This window comes from Eretmochelys imbricata, chromosome 6 (genome assembly GCF_965152235.1).
Source record: "Eretmochelys imbricata isolate rEreImb1 chromosome 6, rEreImb1.hap1, whole genome shotgun sequence".
NCBI classification, from domain to species: domain Eukaryota; kingdom Metazoa; phylum Chordata; order Testudines; family Cheloniidae; genus Eretmochelys; species Eretmochelys imbricata.
Window position 1 is genome coordinate 46,473,509 of NC_135577.1, and position 14,694 is coordinate 46,488,202.

The 14,694-nt window shown below is 40.7% G+C and overlaps 1 protein-coding gene across 1 annotated transcript in view; it reads right to left on the bottom strand.

The window, feature by feature from the left end:
* The window catches only part of GAS2 (growth arrest specific 2), a 118,055-nt gene extending 107,629 nt beyond the window's left edge, over nt 1–10,426 (bottom strand). Inside the window, exon 1 of the mRNA XM_077820136.1 lies at nt 10,285–10,426. Coding sequence (XP_077676262.1) covers nt 10,285–10,426 — 142 coding nt within the window. The remainder of the gene's footprint in view (nt 1–10,284) is intronic.
* Nucleotides 10,427–14,694: the final 4,268 nt, after the last annotated feature.

A 14,694-nucleotide genomic window follows, 5' to 3' on the forward strand; every position in this document is an offset into this window, starting at 1 on the left:
GTCAGAGCTAAACATATTTTCCAAATAAAAGGTACAAATATTGTAGTCCCTACTCAAGCAAAAGTCCAATTGTGACACCTTCCCCAATATGAGGCAATCTGAGAACTCAGAGAGAGTGATTGTTTAGACAACCTGAATTACTGATTTTAGGAATTTGGCACTTCCTTTTATTTCTTGTTCTGCCTTTGTATGTACGCATGCCTAATGAAATGCAGCCACATGTATATAGACTCTGCAGTTGTCAGAAATAGTCCTTTGAGCAACTCTGAGAAGTGCACTCCACTGAGATAGTGTCACACAGGGGTGGCCAGCTTGAGCCTGAGAAGGAGCCAGAATTTACCAATGTACATTGCCAAAGAGCCGCAGTAATACGTCAGTAGCCCCCCATCAGCTCCCCCACCCCGCTCCCAGCGCCTCCCACCCATCGGCAGCCCTGCCAATCAGAACCTGCCCGCATCTCCTGATCAGCTGTTTCGTGGCATGCAGGAGACTCTAGGGGGGAGGAGCGAGGGCATGGCAGGATGAGGCGAGGCGGTGGCAGAGCCAGGGGTTGAGCAGTGGGCACCCTCTGGCACACTGGAAAATTGGCTCCTGTAGTTCCAGCCCCGGAGTTGGTGCCTATACAAGGAGCCGCATATTAACTTCTAAAGAGCCGCATGTGGCTCCAGAGCCACAGGTTGGCCACCCCTGGTGTCACAGATAATCAGCAAAATGTGTGCTTAAACTACTAGGATCTCCGTGAAAATAATTTTAAAATAAAAAATATACATAGGGCTGAAAGAGATCGTCTAGTTCATCCCCCAAACTGGGGCAGGACTAGGTATAACTAGACCATCTCTGTATCTAAGTCTGTTCTTAAAAAATCTCCAATGGTGGGGATTTCACAGCCTGCCTAGATAATCTGTTCCAGTGCCGAACTGTCCTTATAAGTAGAAAGTTTTTCCTAATATCTAAGCTAAATCTCCTTTGCTGTAATTAAACGAATTACTTCTTGACCTACACTCACTGGACATGGAGAACAACTGATTACGGTCCTCACCACAACAGCCCTTATCATGATTTGAAGACTGATGTTGCCCCTCAGCCTTCCTTTCGCTAGGCTTAACATGCCCAGTTCTTTCAATCTTTCTTCACAGGTCATTTTCTAAATCTCTTATTTTTGGTGTTCTCCTCTGCACTCTCTCCTGTTTGTCCACATCTTTCTTGAAGTGTGGTGCCAAAAACTGGACACAGTACTCCAGCTGAGGCTCACCAGTGTAAAACAATTACATCCAGTGCCTTATACAGGACACCCCTGTTAATGCATCCCAGAATAACATTTGCCTTTTTTGCAACTGCATTGCATTATTGACTCATTCAATTTATAACCCCAGATCCATCTCTGCAGTACTGCTGCCTAGCCAAGTTATTCATGTTATTCTTCATGCTGAATCAAATCAAAGGGACATTGTTTTAACTCTTCAGAGTTAATGGGGATAGGATGTCAAAGAATGACTTTGATTAAAAAACAAAAACCCACCATGCACAGCAACACTACACATCTCAGTCTTCTCTGAGTTCCTCATCTATTTAAAATCACAAATTTAAGTTGCATTGCCCAGCTCTCCTGAATCTACTATCAAAACCTCTACTTACATTTACAGTCTCAGCCAGTACATTGTCATGGTTTTCAGTTTGTAATTCTGAGCTTAAATCATTGAAGCCGGAAGCAAAATGACTGTCACCTTTCTTCCCAATGATCACTAACATTGGGTACACTATATTTGCCTCTGCAAATGAAACTCCAGAGATACACTTGCCCTCATTCAGTAAACAGATTCAGACAACACTCTTGGCAAAAGAAGATATTTTATGTATTTGTAAAACTCTATACAGTAGAAGCTCAGAGTTATGAACACCAGAGTTACAAACTGACCACTTAACCACACACCTCATTTGGAACTGGAAGTACACAATCAGCAGCAGAGACCAAAAGAAAAAAAACGGCAAATAGAGTACAGTACTGTGTTGAATATAAACTACTAAAAAAATAAAGGGAAAGCATCATTTTTCTTCTGCATAGTAAAGTTTCAAAGCTGTATTAAATCAATGTTCAGCTGTAAACTTTTGAAAGAACCAGAAGGTTTTGTTCAGAGTTATGAACCCTTCCAGAGGTGTTCATAACTCTGAGGTTCTACTGTATTGCTGTGAGTCCAAGTGTGTCTGACTCCCTGTCTGCCTGACTGTCGTGCAGCTTAAGTGTTGTGGAATGCAAATTAATAAACAACAGCTAGATGAAACAAAAGTCATGTCTTGATTCAGCAAAAACAACAATGCATAGTCAGTTAAGACATTTATTTTTAAAAACATGGAGAAAGTCTCCTGTCTGGTGTAGATATGAGGTAATTCCCTTGCAGCTAAACTTGCACAACTGAGAGGATCCATTTGTGAAAAACAGTGGGAGAATGAAACCGCTGGACATTGTATGCTGAATAATTAAAACAAAGCTGCACTTGTTTAGGTTAGCACAGAACTGTGAAGGGTTGTCGTTTGACATGTATTTGAAAATAAGATTTTTAATTATATTTGGCATTTCAGACCCTCCTGTTGATGCCACTTTCTTGATGAAAAGTGACCTCATTCGTGCTCTTATCAGTGTGAGACCTGTGTGTTATGGACTGTAAGCAAGTTTCCATTTTGCTTCATTAGTGATTAGTAGTACTTTCTTGTTTAATATTTAAGCAGGGTTGCCAAGGTTCCTTCCCCACTCTGAAATCTAGGGTACAGATGTGGGGACCTGCATGAAAGACGCCCTAAGCTTCTTCTTACCAGCTTAGGTTAAAAACTTCCCCAAAGTACAAAATTTGCCTTGTCTTTGAACCGTATGCTGCCACCACCAAGCATTTTAAACGAAGAACAGGGAAAGAGCCCACTTGGAGATGTCTTCCCACAAAAATATCCCCCCAAGCCCTACACCCCCTTTCCTGGGGAAGGCTTGATAAGAATCCTCACCAATTTGTACAGGTGAACACAGACCCAAACCCTTGGATCTTAAGAACAATGACAAATCAATCAGGTTCTTAAAAGAAGAATTTTAATTAAAGAAAAGGTAAAATCTGTAAATCCCCTCTGTAAAATCAGGATGGTAAATACCTTACAGGGTAATCAGATTCAAAACTTTTAAGTTACAAAAAGACTCAAAAACAGGAATATACATTTGATCCAGCACAGCTTATTTTATCAGCCATTAAACAAAAGGAAATCTAATGCATTTCTATCTAGATTACTTACTAACTTTACAGGAGTTGTAAGGCTGCATTCCTGAACTGTTTCCGGTAAAAGCATCACACAAACAGACCAACCTTTTGTTCTCCCCCCTCCAGATTTGAAAGTATCTTGGCCTCTCATTGGTCATTTTGGGTCAGGTGCCAGCTAGGTTACCTTAGCTTCTTAACCCTTTACAGGGTTTTGCATCTGGCCAGGAGGGATTTTATGGTACTGTATACAGAAAGGTATACCCTTCCCTTTATATTTATGACAAGGGTGTTCAATGTTTAAACCATGAAGAGCTTCCTGTGACTTTAAATGTTATTAAAATAGAAAAGGAGAGCTGTCTAGTGATTAAGTGATGGTCAGGCATCAAGATTCTCATCTCTCTGGCTGACTTGGGCAATTCTATATTTACAGTGCCCATTAGCTTCAATGGGAGTTCTGTGCATAGAAGGCTTGTAGAATCAGTCCCTTCTTTTGTGACCTTGTTGAGACATTTCAATTTGCTGTGCCTCACTATCCCCATCTCTAAAATTGGTGTACTGTGTTAAGAGCTGTTGTAAAAAGTTAAACAACAGCCACTTAGAAAGCAGAACAAGAAGAAATGTTATTGTTCCTATAAAACACAGGAACTATGCTGCATATTCTTGAAAACCATGTACTGACATCTTCTCTATTAACCATTAACACATGCACAACATTTCTTCTAACAATGATATTTACCTTCTTTGCAGGTAATATTGTGAGGTGAATTTTTATAAAAGCCTTTAAGATTCTCATTTGAAAAGCACTATACACGTACAGTGGTTTATGTGAAATATCACTGAGAAGGTTCAAATCATAGAATCATAGAAGTGTAGGACTGGAAGGGACCTTGAGAGGTTGTCTAGTCCAATCCCCTGCACTCAAAGCAGTACTATGTAATAACTAGATCATTCCTGAAAAGTTTTATTTCTAACCTGTTCTTAAAAACCTCCCAGGACAGAGATTCCACAACCTCCCTTGGTAACTTTTCCAGTGCTTAACTACCTTGACAGTTAAGAAGTCTTTCCTAATGTCCTATCTAAACATCCCTTGCTGCAATGTAAGCCCCTTGCTTCTTGTCCTATCCTCAGAGGTTAATGAGAACAATGTTTCACCCTCCTCCTTTATGTACATAAAAACTGTTATCATGTCCCCTCTCAGTATTCTCTTTTCCAGACTAAACAAACCCAGTTTTTTCAATCTTTCCTCATAGTCATGTTTTCTAGACCTTTAATCATGTTTGTTGTTCTTCTCTGGACTTTCTCCAATTTGTCCACATCTTTCCTGAAATGTGGCACCCAGAACTGGACATAATACTCCAGTTGAGATCTTATTAGTGCAGAGTAGAGGGGAAGAATTACTTCCTGTGTCTTGTTTACAACACTGCTGCTAATACATCCCAGAATGATGTTTGCTTTTTCTGCAATAGTGTTACACTCTTGACTCATATTTAGCTTGTGATCCACTATAATCCCCATATCCTTTTCCACAATACTCCTTCCTAGGCAGTCATTTCCTATTTTGTATGTGTGCAATTGATTGTTCCTTCCTAAATGGAGTACTTGGCATTTGTCCTTATTGAATTTCATCCCATTTACTTCAAACCATTTCTCCAGTTTGTTCAGATCATTTTGAATTTAATCCTATCCTCCAAAGCATGTGCAAATCTTCCCATCTTAGTATCATCTGAGAACTTTATAAGTGTACTCTCTGTGCCCCTATCTAAATCACTGATGAAGATATTGAACAGAACTGGACCAATCCCTGCAGGACCTTCCAGCTTGACTGTGAACCACTGATAAATACTCTCTGGGAACGGTTTTCCAACTAGTTGTTCACCCTCCTTACAATAACTCCATCTAGGTTGTATTTCTCTAGTTTGTTTATGAGAAGGTCATGCAAGACATTATCAAAAGTGTTACTAAAGTCAAGACATACCACATCTACCACCTCCCCTCTATCCACAAGCCTTGTTTCCCTGTCAAAGAAAGCTAGTAGGTTAGTTTGACATGATTTGTTCTTGACAAATCCATGCTGTTACTTATCACCTTATTATTTTCTAGATGTTTGCAAATTGATTGCTTGATTGTTTGCTCCATTATCCATTAAGTCAGAACTTAAGCTGACTGCATGTGTGTTCTCCCTTTGTGCTGTCCCAGCTCTGCGCAGATAGCTGGCACAGCAGATCTCAAGGAAACTGTCCAATGACCACAAAATCCGTTAAGGTGCAAAGGTGCTTAGTCAGGTTTATTGTCAGCAAAGCACAGTCCTAGCTCCCTGGATCAATGTCTACAGTTACACTAACACATGTATGCCTCGGCTGGACAAAGACACTCCCTCTGAGATACATCTTTATACACCAATACAAACATGTTATGTATCACCCTCTGACATATTAGGGTGCACCCATTGCCCATTGCCTGGTTCCTGTAGGTTCAATCAAAACACCCCTATATCACTGGTGAGCAATCAGTTCCCGCAGCTCCCATTGATCGGGAATGGCAAACCACGACCACTGGGAGCTGTGGGCAGCCGTGCAAATGTAAACAAACTGTCTGGTGGCCTGCCAGTGAATTAACCGGACGCACCACATGCAGCCTGCGGGCCGCAGTTTGCCCACCACTGATCTATATTCATTATGCTGTCATGCTGACTTTATCCTTAAGATGGGTCAGCATGTTCCTGGTATCTTTGGGGAATGTGTTTACCGGGGTGTTCTGATACCACCCTTCTGAAATGTGCTTTCCTGAGTGTTTTGTGCTGAGCACCTCTTAGGAATATATGTTTTTACAATATCAACCCTATGCGTGTCAAATTCTATGAGTAGGGCCTGCTTCTTGCTCACAACTTAACTTTGCTTTATGTCAGCAAGGTTTTGACTACTTTAGCCCAGGCTTCATACCAGGCCTCTGATACATGGGCTTATGTTTCAGGCCCTCTTCCTACTATGATCACTAAGGGGTCAGATATCTTGTCAGCCAGCTCCATGAGTAGTCTAGGATGTATTTTATCTGGCAGTTCCGACTTGAAGACATCTAACTTGTCTATGACAGGTTTCAGAGTAACAGCCATGTTAGTCTGTATTCACAAAAAGAAAAGGAGTACTCGTGGCACCCTAGAGACTAACCAATTTGAGCATAAGCTTTCATGAGCTACAGCTCACTTCATCGGATGCATACTGTGGAAAGTGTAGAAGAACTTTTTATACACACAAAGCATGAAAAAATACCTCCCCCCACTACTGTGGAAAGTGTAGAAGATCTTTTTATACACACAAAGCATGAAAAAATACCTCTCCCCGTAGGGGAGAGTATGCATCCGATGAAGTGAGCTGTAGCTCACGAAAGCTTATGCTCAAATAAATTGGTTAGTCTCTAAGGTGCCACAAGTACTCCTTAACTTGTCTATGTAATTTTTAACTTGTTCTTTCCCTATTTTAGCCTCAGATGCTATCTCATTTTTACTGGTGTTCATTATGTTAGCTGTCCAACTGCTACTAAACGTTTTGGTGAAAACTGAAACAACAAAAAATCATTTAACGTTTGCCATTTCCACATTTTTTGTTATTGTCTTTTATCCCTCAATAAGTAATGGGCATACCCTGCCATTGGTCTTCCTCTTGCTTTTAATGTATTTGTAGAATGTTTTCTTGTTACACTTTATATCTCTAGCTGGTTTAATCTCATTTTGTGCCTGGGCCTTTCTAATTTTGTCCCTACATGCTTGTGTTGGTTATTTACATTCATTCTTTGTAATTTGACTTAGTTTCCACTTTGCGTAGGACTCTTTTTTGAGTTTCAGATCATTGGTGATCTCCTGGTTAAGCCAACGTGGTCTCTTTCCATACTTCCATACACAGAACGAGATAACTGGTTTTGTGGATGAAGGGAAAGCAGTGGACGTGTTGTTCCTTGACTTTAGCAAAGCTTTTGACACTGTCTCCCACAGTATTCTTGCCAGCAAGTTAAAGAAGTATGGGCTGGATGAATGGACTATAAGGTGGATAGAAAGCTGGATAGATTGTCGGGCTCAACGGGTGGTGATCAATGGCTCCATGTCTAGTTGGCAGCCGGTATCAAGTGGAGTGCCCCAAGGGTCGGTCCTCGGGACGGTTTTGTTCAATATCTTCATAAATGATCTGGAGGATGGTGTGGATTGCACCCTCAGCAAGTTTGCAGATGACACTAAACTGGGAGGAGAGGTAGATACGCTGGAGGGTAGGGATAGGATACAAAGGGACCTAGACAAATTGGAGGATTGGGCCAAAAGAAATCTGATGAGGTTCAACAAGGACAAGTGCAGAGTCCTGCACTTAGGCAGGAAGAATCCAATGCACTGCTACAGTCTAGGGACTGAATGGCTAGGCAGCAGTTCTGCAGAAAAGGACCTAGGGGTTACAGTGGATGAGAAGGTGGATATGAGTCAACTGTGTGCCCTTGTTGCCAAGAAGGCTAATGGCATTTTGGGATGTATAAGTAGGGGCATTGCCAGCAGATCGAGAGACGTGATCGTTCCCCTCTATTCGACATTGGTGAGGCCTCGTCTGGAGTACTGTGTCCAGTTTTGGGCCCCACACTACAAGAAGGATGTGGAAAAATTGGAAAGAGTCTAGCGGAGGGCAACAAAAATGATTAGGGGGCTGAAGCACATGACTTATGAGGAGAGGCTGAGGGACCTGGGGATGTTTAGTCTACGGAAGAGAAGAATGAGGGGGGATTTGATAGCTGCTTTCAACTACCTGAAAGGGGGTTCCAAAAAGGATGGCTCTAGACTGTTCTCAGCGGTAGCAGATGACAGAACAAGGAGTAATGGTCTCAAGTTGCAGTGGGGGAGGTTTAGGTTGGATATTAGGAAAAACTTTTTCACTAGAAGGGTGGTGAAACACTGAAATGCGTTACCTAGGGAGGTGGTGGAATCTCCTTCCTTAGAAGTTTTTAAGGTCAGGCTTGACAAAGCTCTGGCTGGGATAATTTTAATTGGGGATCGGTCCTGCTTTGAGCAGGGGGTTGGACTAGATGACCTCCTGAGGTCCCTTTCAACCCTGATATTCTATGATTCTATGATTCCTATCTGTCCTATGCAGTAAGATTGTTTGCTCTTGTGCTCTAAATTAAAATATAACCTGTGTCACATAAGGTATAATTTATGAACCAAAATGAAGAGCAAAAGGCTCAAAACTGAATCATAGTTAAAACTGAGGTCCAAATCCTGCCTTTAGATGATCTCAAATGATTTTTTTGTATTATAAGCTTCGGTTGTGGAGCAGAACCAATGTACAGAGCCTAGCACAAACAGAGAACAAAAAGACGGTCCCTGCCTCAGTGAGCTTACAATCTCCTTAACTTGTATTTTCTAACTGCTATGCTGAGCCAAATAGGTTTCAGGGGTTTTTGAGGTAAATGCTTAGATAATATGTATTAGTAGTTACTATACAAAAACAAGAACAATATCCAGAGCATTCCTTACCTGATTTCTCTATGCTACCACTATATTCTTCTGTCTGACCTAAAGATGCTGCAAATGTTTTGCATACTGTATACTTACAGCCTTTCAAGTTATAAGACATTTAAATGTCTTTAAAATATTTATCTCTGTCTCTCTAACCACATGCAAAAATAAATGAATGGAAGAGTTCTAGTGTGCATGCATGGAATTATCAATTTTAAATATTCACAGTTTTAAAACTGCTTACATGATTTTCTCCAGAACTGAACTGATTTGAGTTTCACTGAGGAATACTAAAACAAGCTAAACTTGAAGTTTCTCATTTTATCCATTTTTGAGTTATGCAAATACAAACATTTTGATTTGAATATATCAGAATTGTGTATTTTTTGTTCTTTTATAACTCTAAAACAGCTGAACTGATTTTGTGAAATGTCTGTCCCAAAAAGATCATATCTGAACTAATGTATCAAACATGGAACATGAACCCAAAAGGCAACTTATAACCAACTGAAGAACAGAGGCTTGAATGGAAGTTATAACTTACCCTTACAGTGCTTACTATCACAACTACTAAAATACGGTTGCCCCTTTTGGGCCTAAAGAGTTAGCTAACAGTTGAAGCCTTGCCAAGATTTTTCAGTGAGGAGGAGAAATAGATTATATGATTCAAATACTTCTTTGATGTGAGCTTGTTTATTTACAACAAGGAATATACACAAAGTCCTGTTTCCCTGAACAGAGTAGAAACAGGAGGCATTTTCCTGACTCACAAATTCTAAATCTCTCTCTCCAGTGAGTCCTATGCCCTATAGAGAGCTGTCTTTGCTCCCTCTTAGGGCCATGCTCACCACTTCTCTCACTGTCTGCTCACTTTCTGCCTATCACACCCATGGACACACACAACTCCATCCAGGCAATACCACATTTGCAATCAGTCCCCAGGAAAACCCTTCAGCTCACATGGCTTAGCTCTGATTGGCTTTATCATACAATGTTTTGCCTTGGGAGGCAAATTCTTATATTTTAGCTATCAGTACACAAAGGGACATTTAAATGCTCCTTCCATTTAGCCTGAATGAAAAGTCACCCATTGACTTTAACCAGGTCTGAAATTGATGTCAAGATCAAAGAAACAATTGACGAGAGCTATTAACATCTTTCATTGTAACAACAAAAATACTAAACCACACAAAGACATAATTCAAATAAATATCCATTTTCATGTTTCAAATTGTTCAATGTTTCAATATTCAAAATGTTTCAAGGACCAACAGTTACTGGGGGAAGAACAATGTTTACCTAGCTAGTTACTTGATAAATAATGTGGATGCGTACCTCTTATAAGAAAGTCTTTCTGACCTTGCTGATGGCTGCATTACTCAGAGGGGCCAGTTAATTGTAACTACTTATTTGGAAAGGAAAATAGTCTGGAGAACCACCTTTCCAGTTTAACTAGAGGCCAAAAGTTAACATACTAACAAGTGTAATTTGCCAGTAATTGTATTTTGAATATGTGTGTGCGCTCATGCATGCATACATATATATCTATATAAATATTCTTACCCAGTAGGTTTGTGAGCCACAGCGCTAGATCCTCTTTCATCGGTAATAAGTTGGCCTCATGTCTGCTGGCCAGCCACTGGCTGTATTGATGCATATCAGAAAGGCCAGGTCCTCGTGCCTTTGGGCTCAGAGCACTGCACATTGTTTATCCACTTGTAATACCTGTTTTTTCAAAAAAGTACCTCATTATATTATATAAGGCCTGAAGCTTTTTTTTTTTTTTTTTTTTTTTTTTTAAGTTTATTGACAGTGCTTGAAACGAACTATGATCCTGGGATGCAAGATGTCAGACAAACCCATGCAGGTCTAACACATGGAGACAACATACACAATGAAAGTCTTGTTTTGCTAATAGAGCATTTTGCTGGTGATTTAATCATATAGATAGTGTCTGTTTTATTTGTACTCACCCAGGTACACATGTTCCCAACAATCCACTACTCTGCAAGGAATAATTAAAACCAAATCAAAATAAACATTTTGAGATACAGACCTAACAATTCATTAGGACCTGATCCAATGCCCATTGAAACCCATGGAAAGCTTCACTAGGCTTTGGATCAGGCCCCAGAACAGCATATGAGTAAGGGAGTTCTGCAACTGCAATAAACCGTTAACAGTACTAAACAGATACCCATTCCACCAAATGAAATCAGTCGATTCTACAGCTTTATTGTCATAAAAAAATACAAAGAATCCTTTAAAATATTATTTTTAATTTACTGTATTATTCTACAAACATATACAAAGCATAGCAGTCCTGGAGGATGGAGTTTATCCACAAAACAGATACAGTAGCAGTGCAAGCTTCCGACTTCACCGTCCCTACACAAATGCTAATGGGCCTCAGTTCTGAACTATGGAAACCACCTCTAGAGGTGAGAGAGTACTTCATTTTCCCATTCAATATTTTATTCTCAATTTAATTTTTAAAATCATTTCAATAGCCAGAGGTGTGAAGTGCCCACTGGAATTGTAGTTCTATTACTGAAGGTCAAATTCTGCCATCTGCTGCATGGGTGTGCTTGGGAAAGAAAAGGGTGTCAGATTCTTCCTGTCCCTGTGAAGCATAGCAGGGTTTCAGCCTAATGCTAAAGAGAGTGCCAAGTTAGGGGACTGGCTACTGTCCCAGCTGGCACACCATGGCTCCTAGCGAGCACAGTCAGGACCTGGTCAGCCAGCTGATACACTGTATTGTGCAGATGGCATTAGGCAGGGTTCTCACTGTTCTTTTCTAAAGGATCAGGAAGATGCTTATTTACCCTGGCTGTTCTTTTCTAAAGGATCAGGAAAATGCTTATTTACCCTGGCTGTTCTGTGCCTGCACTTGTAAGATGATTGCAGGGCAGGATGCACTGCTGATGGCTGTTTCCTTCTGCCCCTTGCATAGTGTCTAGAAGTCATGAGTCAGCCGATAGGTAACAGTGACTTTAAATATAGGGAAGAACAACTTGCTATCCTATGACAGTGGTCAGACAATGGCACCCTGATTTTATGAACGTTGATCTTATGAACGACCTGTTATATGAACATTTTTCTGCCACTGATGGCACGTCTTTCTGACGCCAAATGTGACTTCAATCCATCAGCCAATGTTTGAGCAGCAGCAGAGGTTTGAAAAGACAGATTTGGTGGAAAAGAGGAGACATGGTTCTCTCAAAGAAAAATCAGGCATATATTTGTTACCATTCATTATGTACACAATCATTTAACACTGAATAAATTAACATATGCATTGTATCTACTGGAATTTTGAGATATTCAATTTTATTAACTTTTGGATTTTATTAACTCAATATCAAATTAGTTCATAAAACAGACATTATATTAAATCTATAGCTAGCTAGCTAGCTAGCTAGATATAGTAAGAGAGAAGAAAAATGGTTGCAGGATATACAAAGGCTTTTGTAAAAAAAATGACTGCAGCATTTCATATACACTAGAATTTGGGATAATATAATATATGGATTAAAATTATTCCTCCCTCATTTAACCATGCCCTGGGTAACAAACTTCTTGTTAGATAAAACATCTGGTTAATCTCTTGTTTAGCCCCTGTCAATGTGTTTAGTGTATCACTTCCCTCCTCATCCAAAATTCTGCTTCTACTAAAGTTTTGGATGCCCCTGTGGCATTTTGAATAAATAGGCTCATACTAGTTATCGTTATTTAGAATATGTTTTCCACAGAAATCATTCTGCTTTTTTGGTTAGTGAAAAACACACAAACAAACTAGATTCTCTCCCCCCAAGGTAAAAGTAAGTTTTTGAATTATCATTAGAACTTAGATGTATGTTGGTAAGAGACAAAAATTACAAATAATGGGCCTGATCCTGCATTGCTTGTGCAACAAAAACTCCTTTGCAAGTCAAGGGACTTTGGAGTGAGAAAGGTATGCAATTAAAGTGTAGCTCTGCTTTGAAAATTGACTGTAAAAATGACATCGTGGTTTTATAGTTTCTTGGTTAATGACATCCAGGTCAAATCTGCTCATTTTTGGGGGGCAAACAACAAAAGATTTTTCAAGCTGTCAGCTCTGCAAACTCAGCCTGGAATCTGACTCTCCAAGTGGGTTCTTTCTGGCCCGTGCATCAAATACAATAAATATTCCACCATCATAACTTATTTTAAAGCTTTTCTATGTCATTCTTCACCAGAGTAGCTGAGTGCCTCAAAATATTACAGTGAGATAGGGAGGTATTATCATCACCATTTCACAGCTAGGGGAACTGAGACTCAAAGAGGTTAAGCGACTTGTCCAAATTGTCACAGGGATTCTATGACAGTCAGTATTAAAATCTTCTCTATTTCATCCTTTCTCTCCAGAAGTTATAAAAGAGTCAAAAAGTTATTCTCCTGCAGGTAATAATTAGGTTGATGTGTGAGCCAGAATGTAATCCAGGTCACTCTCCCATAGTTGTTTTTATGGGGGAATAGTAGTAAAAACTTATCTTACTCATTTAAATAAATACATATGACTCAGGATGTCCAAGGGAAGCAAAGTAAAAGGTACCATTTTTGCACAGTCACTTTCTAGGTTTACAGATAAGACTTTAAGATAATCATCTTTTTATTTCATTTCATTTATTCTCAGATACATTCATTGGAAAATCTAGAAACCACATTGTTGCTCTGGAAGAAATAAAAAGACTCTGTGGCTTAGGATTCTCCTTGGGAGAAAACTGCCTTTCTGCATCCAAGGATACATGCATGGTGAAATGTTCCCCACCAAGGAGCCCCACCAATAAATGTTGACACTGCAGTGCCACCTGCTGCCAGTGTCGGTATTTCTACACTGTATTAAAAGCCTACTGCTGGCCCAGGCCAGCTGACTTGGGCTCACAGGGTTCAGGTTAAGGGACTGTTTAATTGCGGTATAGACATTAGGGCTTGGGTTGGTACCCAGGCTCTAAGACCCTGAGAGGTGGGAGGGTCCACATCGTAATTAAACAGCCCCTTCACCCGAGCCCCGTGAGCCTGAGCCAGCATGGGCAAGCCGTGGGTGTCTGTAGTGTAGACATACCACGTTTGACTTTTGGTGGGGCCGAGGCTGCTCCAACCTGGCTCTGTAGGCTGCGTTATACATGACTGCCACTAGGTGGTTTCTGGAGGCTCACACAGCAGGGAATATGGAATTAGTGCAAAAAAACAGACAAAGAACAGCACTGTCTACACATGTTCCCTGCAGCCCATTGAGCATATGGGCTTCTGCCAGCAGAAGGAGGCACAAAGCATGGAATTCAAGCATACATGTTGCTATTTCAGTTCAGACTCACAATACAGGGCTGTTTGCACACACTCCCTGCTGACCTGGTTCTTGCCTTTCCCAGACCCAGCAACAAATAAAAGATGGGGAGGGTTCTGAGCAGAAGGAACTTTTGAGCCTGGTGGTGATGGGAGTTAAGGTTTGACTGAAGCTATTCCGGGAGTTGTTTTTCCCCAACATGAGGTAATGTCATTCTTAAAGTATCCTATTAAAATCTCCCGGATTGCTTTCAACAGTCACTGGGAGATTGATGCTGATTCCGGGAGACTCCCGGCCAATCCTGGAGAGTTGACAACCCTAATGGGAGTTAGGAGGTAGAAGGGGGAATAGTTCTGATCATGGAGGTATGAGTGTGAGGGCGGTAACCGGTGGGAGAAGATTCACACTGAAGGGAATGTTTCTGAATGGTAGTGAGTTTAGGTAGAAAGAAGAGGGGTTCTCAGGATGTAGATGTGATGTGAGTGGCTCTTCTGAGCTGGTAGGGGTTGAAAGGAGCTGAGAGAGCTGGGCAGGGGAGGGGTTCTAAACCAGGAGGGGGACACATTGAGATGTTATGGTCAAGTGCAGGCGGAATCAAGTCAACTGGTGAATGGGGGGGGGGTTGCATATGATAGGGGGGAGTGTAGGGTAACAGCTAGATTGGC